General features: G+C 40.0%; 1 protein-coding gene across 6 annotated transcripts in view; it reads left to right on the top strand.

Moving 5' to 3' along the window:
• POMT2 (protein O-mannosyltransferase 2) overlaps positions 1–18,730 on the top strand; it is a 45,647-nt gene that overhangs the window by 1,555 nt on the left and 25,362 nt on the right. For 3 of the 6 annotated variants that reach the window (XM_042437769.1, XM_042437728.1, XM_042437737.1), the window contains exons 3-9: positions 2,966–3,070; positions 4,687–4,795; positions 7,288–7,396; positions 8,520–8,679; positions 15,263–15,369; positions 16,820–16,902; positions 18,475–18,584. In XM_042437769.1, coding sequence (XP_042293703.1) covers positions 2,966–3,070; positions 4,687–4,795; positions 7,288–7,396; positions 8,520–8,679; positions 15,263–15,369; positions 16,820–16,902; positions 18,475–18,584 — 783 coding nt within the window. Of the gene's footprint in view, positions 1–8; positions 92–1,874; positions 2,023–2,965; positions 3,071–4,686; positions 4,796–7,287; positions 7,397–8,519; positions 8,680–15,262; positions 15,370–16,819; positions 16,903–18,474; positions 18,585–18,730 lie in introns of those variants that run through there. The other 3 variants (XM_042437756.1, XM_042437763.1, XM_042437747.1) reach the window with 3 other exon arrangements.

The following is an 18,730-nucleotide window of genomic DNA, read 5'->3' as shown; positions in this document are numbered from 1 at the left end:
CTGCTATCATCAATTTTTGAACAATGCAGGAACCAGTAAACTTACTTGACTACAAACCACTCTCATCCTGATACAGTTCCACCTACATTAGGTAACATGGACATTCCCATGACGTTCCATCGCAATGACTGGTGTTTCTGAATGCTGTCGCTTTCAGCTTTTGCTTTAACATAACCACTCCAGAGGAAAGATCGTCTGACCTACTGCTTTTCTTATTCTAGCTGGTCAGATACCTATGAGAAGTTATAAGGAGAGTATGATAGTGCTGATAGCTATTTCCCATTTTTGTTGTCTGCTCTCTGATAACCAACGTTATATATTCGTCCTTCCATGTTTGTAGTTTGACTTCTGCGGATTTAATTATTCATGGGCTTTATTAATATGTTCTCTCTAGCAATATCTAAGTCCTCCAGCACAACTCTCTGGTCAAATTTAACCAAAAGTTGTACTGAAGGACCTAGAGGTTCCTAGAGAGGACTAGGCATTTGTAGCTCCTGCAGCGCAAGTCTATGGTCAGTGTCTGATATGTTGACCACAGAGTTGCACTGGAGGACCTAGAGATTTCTAGAGAGGTGTTCTCTCAGGTAAAAACATAGTGTTTGGTGGTTTTTCCACATTCACGGGAGTCCTGTGCCCAAACCCAAAGAAATTTGGAGGGACAAGTGTATTGCCTTTAAAAATAGAAGTTTCATTTCTGGTAGCTGTAGCCAAAAGCAAATGTTGTAACTGTCCTTTGTAAACATAGCAAATTACTTATCCAAATTACAATGTCCTCAGTTTAATCATCTTGTCTTTTGTTTATTTTAACATTATTCTGTATATGCCCCAGTTGCAGTGATAGGCTAGTTACATTTACTATTGCTCTGTGGCAGCTTGCTCAGATTGCTACAATGTGTTGTACTTGGCACGATCTTTGAAACTGCAGTTTGTGCAAATGTCCCAACTGGTTTGCTGATTGGTGCTAGGCAGTGTGATTGCTCTGAGTAACAAAAGAATCACTTTTTTACTGGAATAAATTTCCAAGATTTTAAATAATCTAGAAACCCTTCTTAGAGATCCCCTGCCATCAGAGATAAGATTGGGATCATTGGAAATGGAATCCTATCAGTTGTAGCACAGAAGGTGTAGACAGACAGCCCTAAAGGGATGGCGTCATCCTGCAACTTTGAGCACTGGATCAGGATTGTGGCAACTGCAGGCTGCAGCCCTGATCTCGGAAAAAGTGCAGTTTTGCCACTGCAGCAGCACTTTTCAGCATTCCTTTTGGTGTGTGGCGTCTCGTTACCGCACTGCTAGAGAACTGCAACGCTGCCCACCATCTGGTCAGACAGGTGGCATGATGGTGGCTTGAGAGCGGAATCAGGGAGTGCAGCGTGCAGCTGCCTTGCCCCACTCCACCTCGATGTTGGCCCTTTTGACTGGTCTGTTTAGCCTCTGAATCTTTCCCCCAAAGATACTTGCCTGGTATTAAGTCAGTTTACACTTTTGCGAGCAGGTGAATTCATTACTTATGTTGGATTAACAATGGATTTGTTATTTTAAATGCTGAAATACATATCTCCTCTTCTAGTTATCTTGCCTTAAAAATGGATCAGTTATTCAAAGTGGGTGGATTAATGCAGAAACAGTCCTGTAAACAGTTATGATTTGAGGCAAATGCTGCCTCCCTCCCTCCCCTGCCCTCCACTTTTGAGTTTACTTAAACTCAAATTGGACCTGCAGTCCATCTCTGCGAATATTTGCAGTTTGGGACTCTTGTGGACTATGTGATAGTGTCTAGTTTTACATCTGGAAATCATGGGGGTTTCCAGTAATAATCTTTCCAAATCCTACACAACTTAGGGCCATATGTCTGTTTAACTGCCTTCTCCTAGAGCAAGCTCCTGTTCTCTGAGATCTTCAAGTGCCATTTCCCCTGGATATGTGGAAGGGATGACTAGGGAAGAACCTGTTTTGTGGTGCCTTTTTGCTATTGTTGTGGTCTCCTGAAAAGAGAGTTCCCTGTTCCCAGAATTTTGCTATGTAAGTTTATTGTTGTGTGTCTTCAAATTGTTTCTGACTTATGGGACCCCAAGGCGACCTTACAGTGGGGTTTTCTTGGCAAGATTTGTTCAAAAGGAGCTTGCCTTTGCCTTCCTCTGAAGCTGAAAGAGTGTGACTTGACAAAGGCCATGCAATGAATTTCGATGGCTGAGTGGGAATTTGAATCTTGGTCTTCAGAGTCACAGTCCAACTCTCAAACAACTACACTACACTGTTTATCATTATGTAAGAACCATGTGGGAAAATAATTGTTTTTCTAATATTTTAAGAATCCTTTTGATATTTGCATTTTTATTTTCTTACCTGTATAAGCTTATTCCAGGCTTCTGTATGTTTTTGCAGTTATAATTATTGGGTTTTGTTTTGTTTTGTTTTAATTGCATTTGTGTTAGCTCTCATGAGAACATGATACTTGTGGTGTGGAATATAAATGGCATAAATAAACATCCAGTGTTGCTATCTGCACAGTGGTTCCTTGCCATGATCTCTTACCTTCTCTTTCCTGTTTTCTGCCAGTACCACTACCCCAGATAGTCCCCCCCCCCCCCATTTCAGGAAGATGGGAAGTGAACCTGGGAGAGAAATCAGGATACTTCAACATGAACACTTGTAACAGTACAGCTGGTTTTTGTGCCATAGAGCAGGAATGCATTTGGTCTGTTTGTTGCTTTTATTGTATAACTACAGCTTCTAAAACATTTTCATGGAAGGTACTCTGGAAAAGCTCAAGAGTTGGGCAACAAGCCCATTAAAGAAAATAATTAACAGAATGCATTGATGATTGTGTTTTATGAATGTATTGAAACAGCAAATTTCAGTCCTAAATTTAAATGTTGCATCTTCACAGTTTGTTAGCACATTGTTTGACCTGATTTATTTCTGGCATTCTGGTTCATTAAAGTTGGATCTCTTATCTCTTTAGATGTTGATAGGACTTGCTGGCTACCTTAGTGGCTATGATGGAACATTTCCTTTCCAGAAGCCAGGGGACAAATATGAACACCATAACTACATAGGAATGAGAGGGGTAAGATAAATAGACGTATGTAAAGAGCCAGAATTCATATCTGGAGAAGAACATGGGGGCTAGATTTAGAACTTGTAAAAATCTCTCCCTTATTCCCTGTACTATCTGATAGTGGGAGTATTGTTAGCAGAATTCTGCTTTAGAACTGTGCTGATAAGGGATGGAAATCCTAGATCCAAGCTGGAAAGATTTTAAGTACTCTACATGTTTTGATCATAGGATATACTGAATGAATTAATGATTTATTGAATTAGTCTGCAGACTACAAATGATGAAACAGTTCAAATAAAAATAGTATGATACAATTACCATCAAAACCTATTGAATTGATATTAAGGTAACAGTGACCCAGCATACAACTGTGCAAATTATGCAGACTTGCACCACATTTTCCTGAAATTGGCAGCCTCGAATGCAAAGAGGGCCACCTTCTGAGACAAAGACTGATTAGAACTGCTCAGAAAGAAAAAGAGTTTTTTTGGCACATGACAGTTGCTCATGTTGGTCAGAAAGGGGCCCAGGTAATGCTCCCTGCAGCTTGAATAAAGATGACACTTGAGTAGATAATGTGCTAGGCTACTTGGCCACCACATATACACAACCTATCTATAAATGGAACATCTTTAAATTATCCATGGAGGAGTGTTAATGGGATATACTTACAGGATATACTGTAAGCCTACTACCCCTCTAAAGGTGTATCTTAAATCATTTGAAGGATATTAAAATGAACACTTCTAATAAAAATCTTAAAGATGGTAGGGGTTGAAAAAGCTATTAGAAATACTGCTTTTGCAGTTTTTCTGTGACTGATTAAACTGCTAACTATAATCAGCCTTGCAGTGAACAGGGAACCTGTTTCCCAATGGGATGTACGTCTACTAGCAAGTGGTGTCTCTTTTCTCCGCCCTCCAAGGCATTACTGTACCACCATAGTTCGGACCTGTAAACAGATGAATTACTCACTGGTACATCAGCAGGCTATGTTGGGAAATGGGGAAAAAAAGAGGAAACAAGTTCAGTGTCAGAAGGGCCAGGAAAGATAAGGGAAGGAAGGAAAAAGACCTCACAGAGAGGTGTAAATGAACTTGGAGTCATAAAAGTTGGGGAACAAATGTTCCCAAGTCATTATGTAAAGGTCTTGAGATCATGGTGAAAGAATATAGGTGGGACTCCATTCATTTTTAGTGTACTGAATTTTGTCAATTGGGTTATGGAACAACTACATCTGCACGCTTGGGTTTCTTTCTGTTGAGTTAGCAGAAAATGCTTTCTATAGAAGTTAAGATGGGGCAGAGGTGAGATGAATCAGATTTATGACTTCTGTCAATTTTATTTGATTTGTGAAAGTAACAGCTTTTTTGTCCTTTACACAGAAACACTCAGTGGATTGGTTTGAGCCGCCTTGAGTCCCTGTACTGGGAGGAAGGCAGGATAGAAATAAATAGAATAAATAATAATAATAATAATAATAATAATAATAATGATAATAATTTGAGTATTTTTTACTAATGTAATGTAGTGTTGTGACTGTGAAACAGTACAGCTTAAGAAGATTATATAGGACATGTGCATTGTCATTGCCTTGTGAAAAGTGTTTTTTCTTTCTTCATCAGTTCTGTGCATTCCTTGGTTCATGCCTGATTCCCTTCTGTTACCTCACGGTTTGGGAGCTATCTAAATCATTGCAGGCAGCAATGCTCACAGCTGCCTTTCTGATCTTCGGTAAGCAACTTTTTCATGTAGCAACTCTTTTTATTTCAAAGAGAAAGATCTATGAAGGAACTGGGGTTGAAGGAAAGTTAGGCCCGGTACAGATGGGCAAAATGTGGCATGGTGGCGGCGTTACTAGGGTTAGGGAGCGCACACCATGCAGACGCTCCCTAACCCTAGTACGTACTGGCGGTGTCAAAATGGCGGCATCCAGTATATACGGGTGGTGCCATTACGACATGGCAGATGCATAGCGTCCGCACGTCGCATCGCGCTTGTGACATAATCAGTGTGTCATTTGCGCACTTGGGTATTGCAAGTACAACGCAAAAAGAGCCCGCTTTTTGTGGGTTCTTTTTCCGCCGGCGGGAAGCCTCATGGTTTGGCAGCTGAGGCTTCCCTTTGGCGGAAATCAAAGTGCCGGAAGGCCGCCCTTTTTGGGCAATCTGTTCTGCACCATAGTTGCTCATAGGTTTTTTCAGTCATGTAAGACTCTTATTTGTTTCATTGAATGTATGGCTTAGTATCTTAACATGGGTTCAGATCCTTGGTCAGACTTGGCTTCACTTAGAGTTCTTGGACAAGTCTGTTGCCGTTGTACTTTTGTTTTTCAAACTTTTCAGTGGTATCAACTCACTTCAGGAATATGGCAACAGATGGAGAACTTTTCTATTTTTCCAAGCTGCTCAGCTTAAAAAACACATTTTAGTACTTTTTTGGACTTTGGGCTTTTCTTATTTTGATGTCTTCTTTTTAATTTTATGTTTGCTTTGTGTTTTGGTAACCTGAACACCTTGATGGTCCATGATTTCATCAGTATAGGGGATCCCTCCGATGATGCACATCACACCTCTTCTGTACTGTTGCTGTATTCATAGGTGCTGGCCAAGTCATCACCTGGTACCCAAGCTGTAATTTAATTTAATGACTCTCACTATTCTCCTATCAAGGAACAGAAGGACACACATTCTTCTGTCAAGGGTGTGTTTAAAATCTAACCTATTTGGTAGAACCTGGCAGAACTAGTGTTTTGCTGAAGTAGCCTTTGAGAGCCAAGGGTCACCTCCAAATGACAAAGAAGTGACAGATTAAGGCGCGTTACAGACCGCCCAGAACGGGTGGTCTGCCACCGCCTCCATTTCTGCCGCCAGGAAGCTGCAGCCTCTAAACGGGGAGGTTTCCCGGCGGCGGAAAAAGAAGCCGCAAAAAGCGGCTTCTTTTTGCACTGCACTTGTGATGCACGAGTGCGCAAATGGCACACTCGTGATGTTGCAAGGCAAGGGGGACGTGCGGACGCTAAGCGTCCGGCACGTAAAAATGGCAGTGTCCGTGTGTATAGGGCGCCGCCATTTTTACGCCCCCATCACGTGCTAGGGGTGAGGCTGGTATGGACTCTAGGTCCTCGGCCAACCCCTAGCACGTGACGGGGGCAGTGCAAAGGCCCGTGTGGAATGGGCCTGTGATTTTGTGAAGCTTGTATTTTTGTATTTTAAATTTTTTTTATACTTTACCCAGATAATATATTATTAATGGTTATTATAATATTTTTGCTAACTAAATAGTAAGCTATAAGGAACATTGAGAGTACTGCAAACATGAGAAAAGTAAAGGTGGGTTTTCTCTTTCCAATTCATAGACAACCTAGCTGTGTACAATGTGTACATTGTAGTGGTAAGGAAGCAAAGTGTTTTTAAGAAGACTTTCTTTTTAAGCAGAGGCAGTCTAAATTATTTGGAGAGATGACAACAGAAAAGATGAGGAAAGCATTTTTTTTTTTTTTAGAAATGGGAGCTTTAAGAAAGGAAGGAGCAGGTCTTAAATTGAAGCAGTGATAGGAAGTGGCAAAATAACCCAGATATTAGGCAGGACAACAAGGAGGAACTGAACGTATCAAATTATATACCTAGGAAACAGTTTCTCTTATTGGTGAATAGTATCTCTGACAAGGAAAATAAAATGTGTGTGAGTATGAGGGAGTTGAAGTGAGAGCATTGTAGGTGCTGTTAAGTTTAAATTTCAGAATGGAACTCATAAAATGCTTATCTTTTTAGAAAGGCATTGCACTGTATATAATTCCTGAAACTGCACATTTTGTTTTACATGGGAGTTCAGTTAGTAAGGAAATGCATTCACCTCTGGCATTTTATGCATAGGCAGCCTCCTAAAAATCATTGATATAAGCAGGGTCTTATTTTGGGAATAATTGAAGCTTCATTGTGAAAATTTACTTTGGTTAAGTGGAACGTGACATGCACCTCGCTCTTTAGATTCACAGTAGACTCTGAACGTTTAGTTCTGATGCAAATTTATTCCCAAATACCCAAAAAGTTTTCGTTATTAAGAATTGCCTTTAGGAAGCACTATAATGTTTAACCTTGTGAACTAAAGCATGTTGAAGTATTCTTATTTCCACTCTTCATTAGGATTATGCTTGGTAAGTGCTGAAAGTCAAGAGTTGGCGGTTTCTAGAACAGCAGCTCACATGGGTTTCTCTTATTTTTCAGACACAGGGTTCATCACGCTCTCTCAATACATTCTTCTTGACCCCATTCTGATGTTCTTCCTCATGGGAGCTGTATTCAGTATGGTCAAATACAATTCCTGTGCAAACAGGTAAGGTAGCAGCAGTTGACTCTTACGGTTTAAATATATGGCTCTTGACTCCTGTGAAGGAAGAAAAATTTCATTTCTTTTTTTGTTTGCCAGTAAGAACCTCAAGGCAACTAGTAGAATAAAACAACTAAGAAAGCATTAAAATCTGTCATTAAAACCAGTTGAATACATATAATTGGCAGCATGTGAAACAGATGCCAAAAGGGCAAGTAAAACAGGCAATAGAGCACATGAACTCTTCAAACAAGCATTATTTAAATATATGAAGGCTAGCCAATCCTAGACATTAAGGCATGGCGAAGCAGCTGCCTCTGGCCAAGATACCAAGATCAGTTAAATTGTGCTATTCCCTCTACAAAGAGGGCCACCATTGCAGAGCCCTCATACTTCACCTTGTCACTGGATTGCCCCCACTTATTTTCATAGGCCTTCCTTTTCCTTGCTGTAACTTCTGTCCTTCCACCCTCTATTTAAAGAAGCATTGGCCACTAGAAGCAGTTGGTACTTCTTTATGCAGAGCTGACTCAACTTAGAGATTTACAGGATGAGGCTCGGGCAGTTGCAAAGACCACAACAACACTTCCATTCTTGCTTCAGCCAGCTAGAGAGTTTGAGCCACTACTGTCTGAGTTATTAAGTCATCTTTAGTGCAGTTGAAAGTCTTGGTGTTGTAGTACAGCTGCTTATCCTACTCCAGTGTTGTCATTAAAGTGCATATGTGAGACTATTGAAAGCTACAAAAGGCTGTGATCCTCTCTGCTCTCTGATGTAACATAATACTGTACATGGGCCTTTTGGTCAAGTGTAAAAAGTCTCCCACTAGATTTTCCACCCAAACATCTGGAGGACAACCTTGTGGAAGGGCTCTTCTAGACCTCACTTTTTTTCCTTTTAAGCCACTGATAGTCCTCCTTTGCTTTAAGGTTTGCACATGTTCTTGAGTATGTCCTAATGGGATTGTTAATAACTTGGTCTTTATGTGAATTGTAGTCTGTTACCCAAAGTGTTCTGTGTTTTCTTCAGTGATATTTTAGGTATAGAACGCATCATGCCTTACATTTGTTTGATGCAACTCTGTTCAAAAATTGATGAATTTACTAGGGCACCTTTTTATGTTTTGCAGGCCCTTTTCTGCCCTCTGGTGGTTTTGGCTGTGTTTGACTGGAATAAACCTTGCTGGTGCAATGGGGGTGAAATTTGTTGGCCTTTTTGTAGTCCTCTTTGTTGGACTGAACACTGTGTGTGATCTTTGGGAGTTGCTGGGAGATCTCAGTCTGTCATTGGTGAGTGCCTAACACTCTTGTTTTTAAGTGTTTCTGGAAAGAAAAGATCACAAAAATATTCCAGCTGCTTCAGCTAGTGGTTACTATATTAAAGCACACTGGTGACTGTGGCAGAGAACAGTTTTAATGGGTGTATCAAGAGTTGCTTGTCTGATTGTACAGTGGTGCCTCGGGTTACGAAATTAATTCGTTCCGCCATTCCCTTCGTAACGCGATAATTTCGTAACCCAAAATAGCTTTCCGTTAGCGCTGGAAGCCTATAGCATTTGAATTTCGCGCCGAAATGAATTTCGTAACCCGAAAAATATTTCGTAACCCGGAACAGTTTTTGCCAATCCAACTTTTTCGTATCCCGGAAATTTCGTAACCCGCGCATTTCGTATCCCGAGGTACCACTGTATACAGTTTCCATCTGCAGTGCATATTAAAGGGTGTTGAGGTTCACTGATGGAGACTGATGTTCCAGGTCAATTTTATTTTCATTTTATTCTGGTCTGCACAGCCATATATATATATTTTTAAATAAATTAATCATTTCTTCGCTGCTTAAACTTTGAGGCAGAAGGGTTTTTTGAATGTGGTGTGCTGTACTTTATCTAATTTTATCTAATCTAATTTTATTTAATGATGTTTTAAACATGTTTTAACTATGACCTTTTTAAAGAGAGTTTCCTGTTGTTTTTCAAAAACATTTATAAATGATTTTAGCTGAACTTTATTTTACATTTTTTGTAAGATGCTTTGAGCCCTTTGCTGGGAGGAAGAAGGGTATCAAACAAACAAACAAATAAATAACATTGCCTGCATGAATTACCTAAAATTAAACAGGTAATGTGGAGTTTTGAGAATTGTTTTTGTATGACTGAATGCTACTGGTTAAGAGTTGTTTGCTCTGTTATAGCTAATGTCACATAACCTGCAGTTGTAGTAATTATGTACAGTTATATAGCAATATAGTTGGTAGGCTACAGATTTTGGCACAATGCATCACTGATATTTACTAGTCTACAGCTGTGTCTGAAGAATTTTGTAATCTCTGTAGGTTGAACTGTTTTTTTGAAATGAAGAAAACCACAATTCATTTTGTCACAAAGGAGACTCCCCCCCTCCCCCCCCATGCAGTAAAGTAACTTGTCTGAGTGGCTGTTGACTTTAAGAAGGAGCTTGTATTTTTTTTTCTGTCCAGTATTTAGGGGACATCAATACAATGCATGCTGCCCTTGGTAGTAAATATTCTTAAATCTCTACCTCGTTAACAAGGAAAAAGGGTTTGTAACCAGCCATAATGCTGTTTCTTCGAGCTAGTCTTAGTCGTGCTATTGTTCTTCAGTGGCTGACTTCTCAGCTTTCAAAATCAAATTTCTTCCACTTACTGTTCTGTTCCTTTTATATTTGATAAACATGGCTTTCTTCTCTCTGTGATGTAATTTGTTTTCCTTTATTAGAGCAAGTATAGTGCAAATGTGTAGAATTCCATCTTCTACAAAGGGGTGTTTCTATTATCAAGCCAGTAAATTGCATTCGAAATGGAGCAAATCCATCTTCCTTAAGCCTCTTGGCTACTAATGACTGCAAAATAATTTCATTTGCACCATTGCCAGCAGAACTGTTTGAATCTTAGAATATGAAAATAAATGTACTGAATATTGGTGGAATAACTCATTGGTTGCCAACCTTTCATCAGGTTCATTAAAAAAAAACCAAAATACCACAGAGATGTTATTTTATTTTGCATATTATCTCCTTCATGTAAGATAGTCTCTGTTTTGGCTGTTTCTTCAAGCTATCACCCTTTTCATTTGCTTTTGGATGAATAAACTCTGGAAGACCATTTGCAATGAAAACACAGCTTTGAAGCTTTGAAAGAAGAATAGCAACCAGGACTAGTTCTGCACACTTGGCATAGTTCTTGAGAGTAAGCATTACAGTATACAATGGAAGGATATCAGACCCTTTGCACAATGGTCTATTACATGAGCTCACTAAGGGAAATGTCTAAGATTTCCCTGTGAAAACAGAAGAGTGGTCAGAGTGGGCAAAAATAGCATACAATCCCAGAACCCACTGCATTCATATGCCAGCATCAAGGAGGAAGCCACTTGCCATACACTAACTGCCAAAGGCCAGGTCTTTTAAAATCTGCTTCTTTATTCAGAACCTGGCTCATCAGGGTACTTAGATCCCAGGTACTATGAGAGGTATAGTGGGCCCTCGGTATTCACAGGGGATCTGCTCCAGATTCCCCTACGGATATCAAAATCTGCAGATGCTCAAGTATCATTGTCTTCAGTGGTGGTGCGGCTGCTCGGCCATACCACCATTGAACACAATGGGACTTTGCCGCCCCATCCTCCCCTGAAGCCTGCATTACCTCTTTCACCATGGCAGAGGGCTGCCTCTTCCTCTGTCTTGACTTCGCCACCCTCTCCTCCTGCTGCTTCTATTCCTCCTTTCCTGCCCTGTTGCTGCCTCTTCCATGCTTCTTCCTTCCTTCCGTTCTTCTCCTCCTCTTCCCCTGCCTCTGCCTCCACTCTTCCTCTTCCTTCCTCGTCCTTTTCTTACCCCCTGCCTCCGTCACTGCTTTTTCTCTTCTTCGTTCCTTCGTTCTTCCGTCCTCCTCCTCCTCTCTCCTGCCCACCACTGCTCTTCCCCTTCTTTCCTCCTCCTCTTACTCCTCTGTCACTGCCCCTCTTCCTCCTTCCTCCTCCTCTGTTGCCCCCCCCCAATGGGCTTGCCATCCGTGGATGCTCAGATTCGTGAATGCAAGTCTGTAGATAAGGAGGGATCATCATACTATGAAAAGCTACCTGTTCAAAAGGCTCAGACGATTTTCTTGTCAGGACCATGTTGTAAACAGGTCTGAGAAACTGACATGGATGTGGCTACTAGGTGGAGCTGTAGCGGACGTTATTACAGTTCTATAGGCAGTTACATCAATCTGCATTTTGAAAACAGTGCATCACAGGAACCCTGATGCACCTGTCAGTTGTTCTGAGAGAGAGACTGTCGGTTCAACAATTGGTGTTACTGTAATTGCTTCAGAGGTTGTGGTTATGGTTGGTTGGTTGGTTGGTAAAGTAACTTATTTGAGAGTATTCAAGATGGATGTCTCATACACTGTGTAATCTTTGTAAACAGTTATGTAACAAAGATTAAAGAACCCTCATTTGAGAGAAACCTCGCTGTACTGAGATTCATTCCTGTGTGTGAGAGGAAGTTTGCTATGCACTAAGATTCTCCACAGACCTTCTGGGTATAGCAGTATTGTCAGGGGCATTGCCTTTTCTGGAACTGAGTAAAATTTCAACCAGTGAGACTTATTTCCAAGTCAACAAACATAAAATTTAACTTCATGTGTCTCCACCATGTGATATATAGTAGGATTTGCAAGAACCTGTGGTCAGTTTTCAGAACATGAGTGAGCAATTGTTACTCTTCAGCTCTGACTGGACTGCACCTACCACAATTTGTCATTGGCTGTGCTGACTAGTTGTAAGCCAAACACATCAGGAGGACCACAGTTTCTTACCACTCTTTAGACTGCTGAGGAATTTCAGAAGGCCACATTTATCCTTATGTGGGTAAAACTGAGCCATTGTCTGATTTACATCATTTGGTCTTCCTCCTTATCTTGTCTTGTATCTGTCCTGTATAGAATTACTTGGAAAAACTGGTCTGAACAGGTGTGGACAATGCCCTTGGGAACCAAATAAAACCCTCCACTTTTTTGCCTCCTGATGTCCTAGCGGGCATGGAGGCATTTTTGACACAATTTCTTGCCCCCATGGGCAAAAAAGGCCTAGCAGAGTCCTTTTTGAAAAAGGGAAGTGAACAAGAAAACCTAATAGTTTTTTGTGGGTTTTTCAGGCTATGTGGCTGTGTTCTGGAAGGGTTTATTCCTGACATTTCGCCAGCATCTGTGGCTATCAACTTCAGAAAATGCTGGCATGGAAGCGAGTGGGGTAAATAATAATAATAATAATAATAATAATAATAATAATAATAATAATAATAATAATAATAATTTTTATTTATATTTCTTGCCTCTCCCTGTGGATTGAGGTGGGATTACAACAATAGAAACAACATTACAAGATAAAAAACTACAATTTCAAATAAAATACACTCAATAAAACAGTAAAATCGCTATCAATATAATATATATACTGTGTGACCCTTGTTTGAGAAGGAGTGATTTACATGTTAATCTGTGTATTGGTCTGTGGTTGATTGGCAAGGCCTCATGGTGGGAAGATATGTGAGGAGGATTTCTGTTTGTTTAATTTGTGTCTATTTAATTAGTGATCCATTGTTTGCAGGGAAAGCCCCTGACCCTGGGTGATGTTCATTTGCATGTGCTGAGTCTTCATTTTGGTGTTTTTCAGGAGTGGTAGCCAAACTTTGTTTAGAATCGTTGAATCATAGAATCGTAGAGTTGGAAGGGACCACAAGGGCCATTCAGTCCAACCCCCTGCCATGCAGGAAATCCAAATCAAAGCATCTCCAACAGATGGCCATCCAGCCTCTGCTTAAAGACCTCCAAGGAAGGAGACTCCACTACACTCCGAGGGAGTGTCTTCCACTGTTGAACAGCCCTTACTGTCAGGAAGTTCTTCCTAATGTTGAGGTGGAATCTCTTTTCCTGCAGCTTGCATCCATTGTTCCTGGTCCTGTTCTCTGGAGCAGCAGAAAACAAGCTTGCTCTCTCCTCAATATGACATCCCTTCAAATATTTAAGCAGGGCTATCATATCACCTCTTAACCTTCTCTTCTCCAGGCTAAACATCCCCAGCTCCCTATGTTGTTCTTCATAGGGCTTTTTTTCCAGGCCCTTCAACATTTTAGTCGCCCTCCTTTGGACACACTCCAGTTTCTCAACATCTTTTTTAAATTGTAGTACCCAGAACTGGACACAATATTCCAGATAGGGCCTGACCAGAGCAGAATAGAGTTTACTTTCAGGGTTTCTTCTTTCCTGTTGAAGTTGAAGGTGTTTGTGAATTTCAATGGCCTCCCTGTGCACACTGACCTGATAGTTGTTGGCATGGTCCAGAATTTTAGTGCCACATATCGTGCAGCTGTGGACAAGTCTGCATAGGGACCACCAAACGCAGTGTTCAAATGTGAATCAAGGAACATGAGAGACACTGCATACTGGGCCAGCCAGAAAAATCAGTAGTAGCAGAACATATTATAAACCAGCCTGGGCATAGAATGCTATTTGAAAACACTGAAATCAATGCCAGCATTCTTTGAAGATGCTGGTGAAACATCAGGAATAAACTCTTCCAGAACACGGCCACTTAGCCCGAAAAACACAAAAAACTGCAGACTTCACAAGAAAAAGTAACTTCCCAATAACAAAAATAGGCCTAAAATGGCCCTAGGGCCCCCCAAATCATGGCAAAAACATCCCTCATAACTTCTAGAGAGTATTTCAGGGAATTTTGGAGCAAATAAAATAGAAGACAAGCCCTCCTCCCAACCACCATCTTGCTTGTCTTATTGCATGTTGTTTTTATGATGTGTTAATTTTTATTGATTCTGTGAACCGCTTTGATCACCTCGGAAAAGCGGTATAAAAATAAAACATATTATTATTATTATTAAATTTTTTTTTAATTTTTTTGTACAAGAGAATGAGGTGAGGGGAGATACGGCTCTCCAAGGTCTCCTGGATGGATTAAAGCAAGTCCCCTAGCCTACCACAGTTGCCCACTCCTGAAAGAGAACCCACTTCATGTGTGTATGCCCTAAGATCTTAGGCTCAGAAATAAATTCAGTGTGTTTCCTTTAGCTTACTCTAAAGAAAATGCACATGGGATTGCAGCCTGACAACATGATATTTCACTTAGCAGTAACAGTGCAATATATGCATGTCTGCTTAGAAATGCCTTATATTGAATTCAATAGGACTTTCCTCATGGAAATATGCATAGAATTCCATTGTTATTTCTTCTGTCTTCAGTGGCACTTGCTTCCTAGTTGGGTGTATTTTGAGACTGCAAGCCTGAATGAGTTAAAATCTTTGCCAGTGGGTTGATAAGCACTGCATTACACCTTAGGTTTATGAGATCATGAACATGACTTGAGGAAGGTGAGAGCCTAAATCCAGTTGTTAGTCCCAATTAGATTTAGAGCCATTAAAATGATGAGAACTCAGTAAATCAGGATTTATGTAATTTCCATTGATTCATTTGATCCTTAGTATGGGATTAACAGCTGTATTTAGGCCATTGTCACTGAACCCAACCTGAAAATTTTTGTGGTTACCGTATCTTCTAATCAAATCGTTTTTGATATATTGTTTGTCTTTTCGTACTGTTGTATTCTGTTGTAGTGAGCTGCTTGGGCATGGTTTACCATGGAAAAACAGTATATAAGAAGATGGATGATTATGAGCCAGAAGAACTTTCTTTTAGTTTTTGTTTGATCTGACTGTTGTCTAATCTTGCTTAAATACACAATCAATGCATATATATTCTGTATGCTTGCTTGGTAGAGTGGGTGCTCTGGGGGTGCTTATAAGGTGCTTGTCTTGATGAAAAAAGTTGCTGCAACTGTTCTGAATTGTTTGCTGCAGGTCACTCTGGGGAAGCACTTTCTGGCTCGTGTACTCTGTCTCATTTTGCTGCCACTTGCCCTCTACACTGCTCTGTTTGCTGTTCATTTTGCAGTCTTAAATAGAAGGTATTTCCCTCCACTTCCTCTGAGACAAGGATATGCATTTGGACAATTTTTGTACATTAGTTGTTAAAGACTATCAAACTGACTTAATTCAGGTGTCATGCAAAACATGTTTAAGAAAACTAATTATAGTTTGGGGTTATGTTTGGGTTGCCTGTGATGGGCACTTAGCCCATCGATCATAGTGGCCATCTTAGTTATGAAGTTGTTGCAATTCATGCTTATTCCTAACTATGGCTGAACAGAATATCTTGATTAAGATATTGTGGTTATAGGTGTTGAGTTACTTCTGGAAGATTAAAGCAAATCAGCATCTACAAACTATGGCATGGCTAAACTGAGTCATCCCTATGTCTAAATTGAACCATAGATATCAAAATAAGTCTATTTAGCAAGTCATGGCAATAGCCAGTTTATGGACACTATTTCTAGCAGCTGTTCCCAGCTATGTATAAGCAGTCCCCATTATAGAAACTGAGGAATGTCCCCAACAATTTCTCTAGCTAGAGTCATACGTAGGAGCCAGCAGTAGCAAAACAGGTGAAGACAGTGCGTTATTAGGGGGCAATTCCCCCCTCCATGAATTCCTAAAACTATCTTGGAGGGGCTGAGGAACCCTAAGTAGCTGGTCTTCAACTTGCAGCAGTTGGGGAGAGAAAGAGGTTCCATTGCAATCTCCAGTGCGACATGTGACTTAATCCTTTGTGTTCATATATATTTTTTCCCATCAGTGATGAAAAAAAAAAGTACATTGGCCTTGAAAATTTACAGTAGATATTGGGTATGATTGTGTAAAAATTTCATTTTGTGCCTTTGTCCTCCTGTTACTTGTTTTGTTATATTTTATTCCTCCCCTCTCAGCTTCCCAGTTTTGGTTATTGTATTACATTATGTACTACAGAGTTTATATTTTTGTTTTAAAATACAAGGCCATTGACCTCCTAAAGGTTAATACTTGCAAATGTTGATATTTGTTTCTGATTTATACAATATTCTTAGTTATTGGCTAGACCTGTCTGTTATGTTAAAATTCAGTGATTTAGTTCAGCAGTGAAGAAAGATAACTTTCCCAATTAGATTCTAATCCTGCAGGAATCAGCAGCCTGACTTGTAGTGCATGTATCTGTATAAGGTATTTCTTAGGAATTTTCAAAGGAAAGGCTGAAGGATGACTCAGTGCAGTCAAGGCTTTTGCCTGGACTGTTTATTTGTCTTCTGCTTAGATGGAAATGATCACTTAGCTGATGTAAAAATCCAAGGGCTGCCAAAGATTTCTTGTGTGCATTAGTCAAACAGCCCAGATCCTTGTAAGCAACTGAGGAAATTGAGAGCATCCTTCCTGTGTGTGAACAGGCCAGTCCTATTATATTTGTCTTTATTAAATTAAAATTTTAAACCCCTTCCCATTTGTCTCTACATACAAATAATTTGCATATACTTTCTTCATTCTCAGTGGGCCTGGTGATGGCTTTTTCAGTTCTGGATTTCAGTCTCGGCTGATTGGAAACAATCTTCATAATGTATCTGTTCCAGAATGTGAGTATCTAGATTTTTGTAGGAACAAAAACAGTAGTGAGGAATATCAGCACATCACTGTATCTAGGCAAAAAAACTCTTCCTTGTATTTAAGCACATCCAAGAAAGTGAAGTTTTTTTTTTAAAAAAAGCAAACCTTTAGTTATATATTTTGTTTGGTTTTTTTGGGATGGGGGTATTTTTGGTTGTTCAGTATGTCTGAAATGTTGACAGGAGTTGCCTCAGATTTATGTCTGAAAATTTTGATCTTTTTTCATCTGTGGGTTGAGAGTGTGCAGTGCAAAACTGTGATAAACACATATATCATCTCTCTCTCTCTCTCTCTCTCTCTGTATGGGCAGAGACAGAGTAGGTGACCAAAACTGATATGTTCAAATTACATTCTTCTGTACTATCTTCGGGAAAATCTTTAACCATGTTTTTTGGAAAATGGACATGAAACTATTCATTATGCAAATGTGTATGATCACAATTTAGCAGCAGCAACCTAGCAATTTCCCAGCTACTACTACAGTGTAATAGAGGGAGACAGTGAGGGAGAGTCTGTTCTCACAAAGCTTTTGCTAGCAGGTGATGCTTGGTAATTTAATGCTTGGTTATTTAACTAGAAGCAGCTTGGAACTCTTTATCTTGCAACACACTTAACAGAGTGCTGGGGAAATAGTGATCTGTACTGGACCCAGGGGGTAGATATAGGAGTGCAGAGACGCAAGAGTGATGCTTGCAGGGAAAAACATGTTGTCCTATGCTTCAGTTTTTGAGCTGAGGATGTGCGGTCAGAGTGTTTCTTGTGTAGTTATCTGATTCTTTCTCACAGCAGGAAGGAAAAACAAAACATCTAAAAATGAATATGTAATATGTGATTTGAAATCTGTAGCAATCAACAGGAATATTCAAGGGCAGGTGCAGTGCGTGGGTTTCTGATGTTTTTTCCAAGAAGATTTGGCCACATATATTAAAACACATGCTGGTGTTATTTCACCTAGTAAATGTAGAGGGTTATATTTTTTCTAATCTAAACTTAAATAGCGAGCTATTACAAAATAACTAGTCACCATATTTTTTATCTTCTTCTCCTTTGAATCTCTACCACACTTTTAAAATTCTGATTTTTACAACTACATAATGATTGTTTGGTAAAATCATCCAGCAGTAGTTTCAAACCATGATGGAATCTTAGGCCCCATACAGACAGGCCAAAATAAAGCTGCTTCAGATCACTTTGGAGGTATGCTGTTTAAATGACACTCGCTTCTTAAGAGGCCAGAAACTGCACCAAAGCTACGCTCCAATCCTTAGGACTGGAGCATGGCTTTGACACGGCTTCTGGACTCTTAGGACACATGCATCATTTAAACAGCACACCTCCAAAGTGACCCGAAGCAGCTTTATTTTGGCTTGTCTGTATGGGGCCTTAGTTATGATAAGGGCTGACCATTCCATACATAGAGATTATCTTTGTGGCTGGCTTTATGTGCAAGTATAGGTTTGTGTTTAGTTTGCAGTGCTGAATTAGACTATGGTGTGGCCTAACAAAGTAAGCTCTTTCAAGCTACTGTTCTCTTCCTTCAGACTTGGCATATGGCTCTGTAGTTACAGTAAAGAACCTTCGTATGGCAGGTGGATATCTTCACTCTCATTGGCATTTATATCCTGAGGGAGTAGGAGCACAGCAGCAGCAGGTCAGTAAACTAGAGTGCCATGTCTTGATGAGGTTTTCATAACTAATTAATGTGAGTGGCAAATGGAAATGATTTCTATGTGCTTCTTTTTTGCAAGGTGGGTTGTCAGATGTATAAAATCTTCTGTTGTATTTTTGGACATAGAA

The sequence above is a fragment of the Sceloporus undulatus genome, chromosome 1 (assembly GCF_019175285.1).
Source record: "Sceloporus undulatus isolate JIND9_A2432 ecotype Alabama chromosome 1, SceUnd_v1.1, whole genome shotgun sequence".
Lineage (NCBI taxonomy): Eukaryota > Metazoa > Chordata > Lepidosauria > Squamata > Phrynosomatidae > Sceloporus > Sceloporus undulatus.
This window is presented reverse-complemented; position numbering and strand designations above follow the sequence as displayed.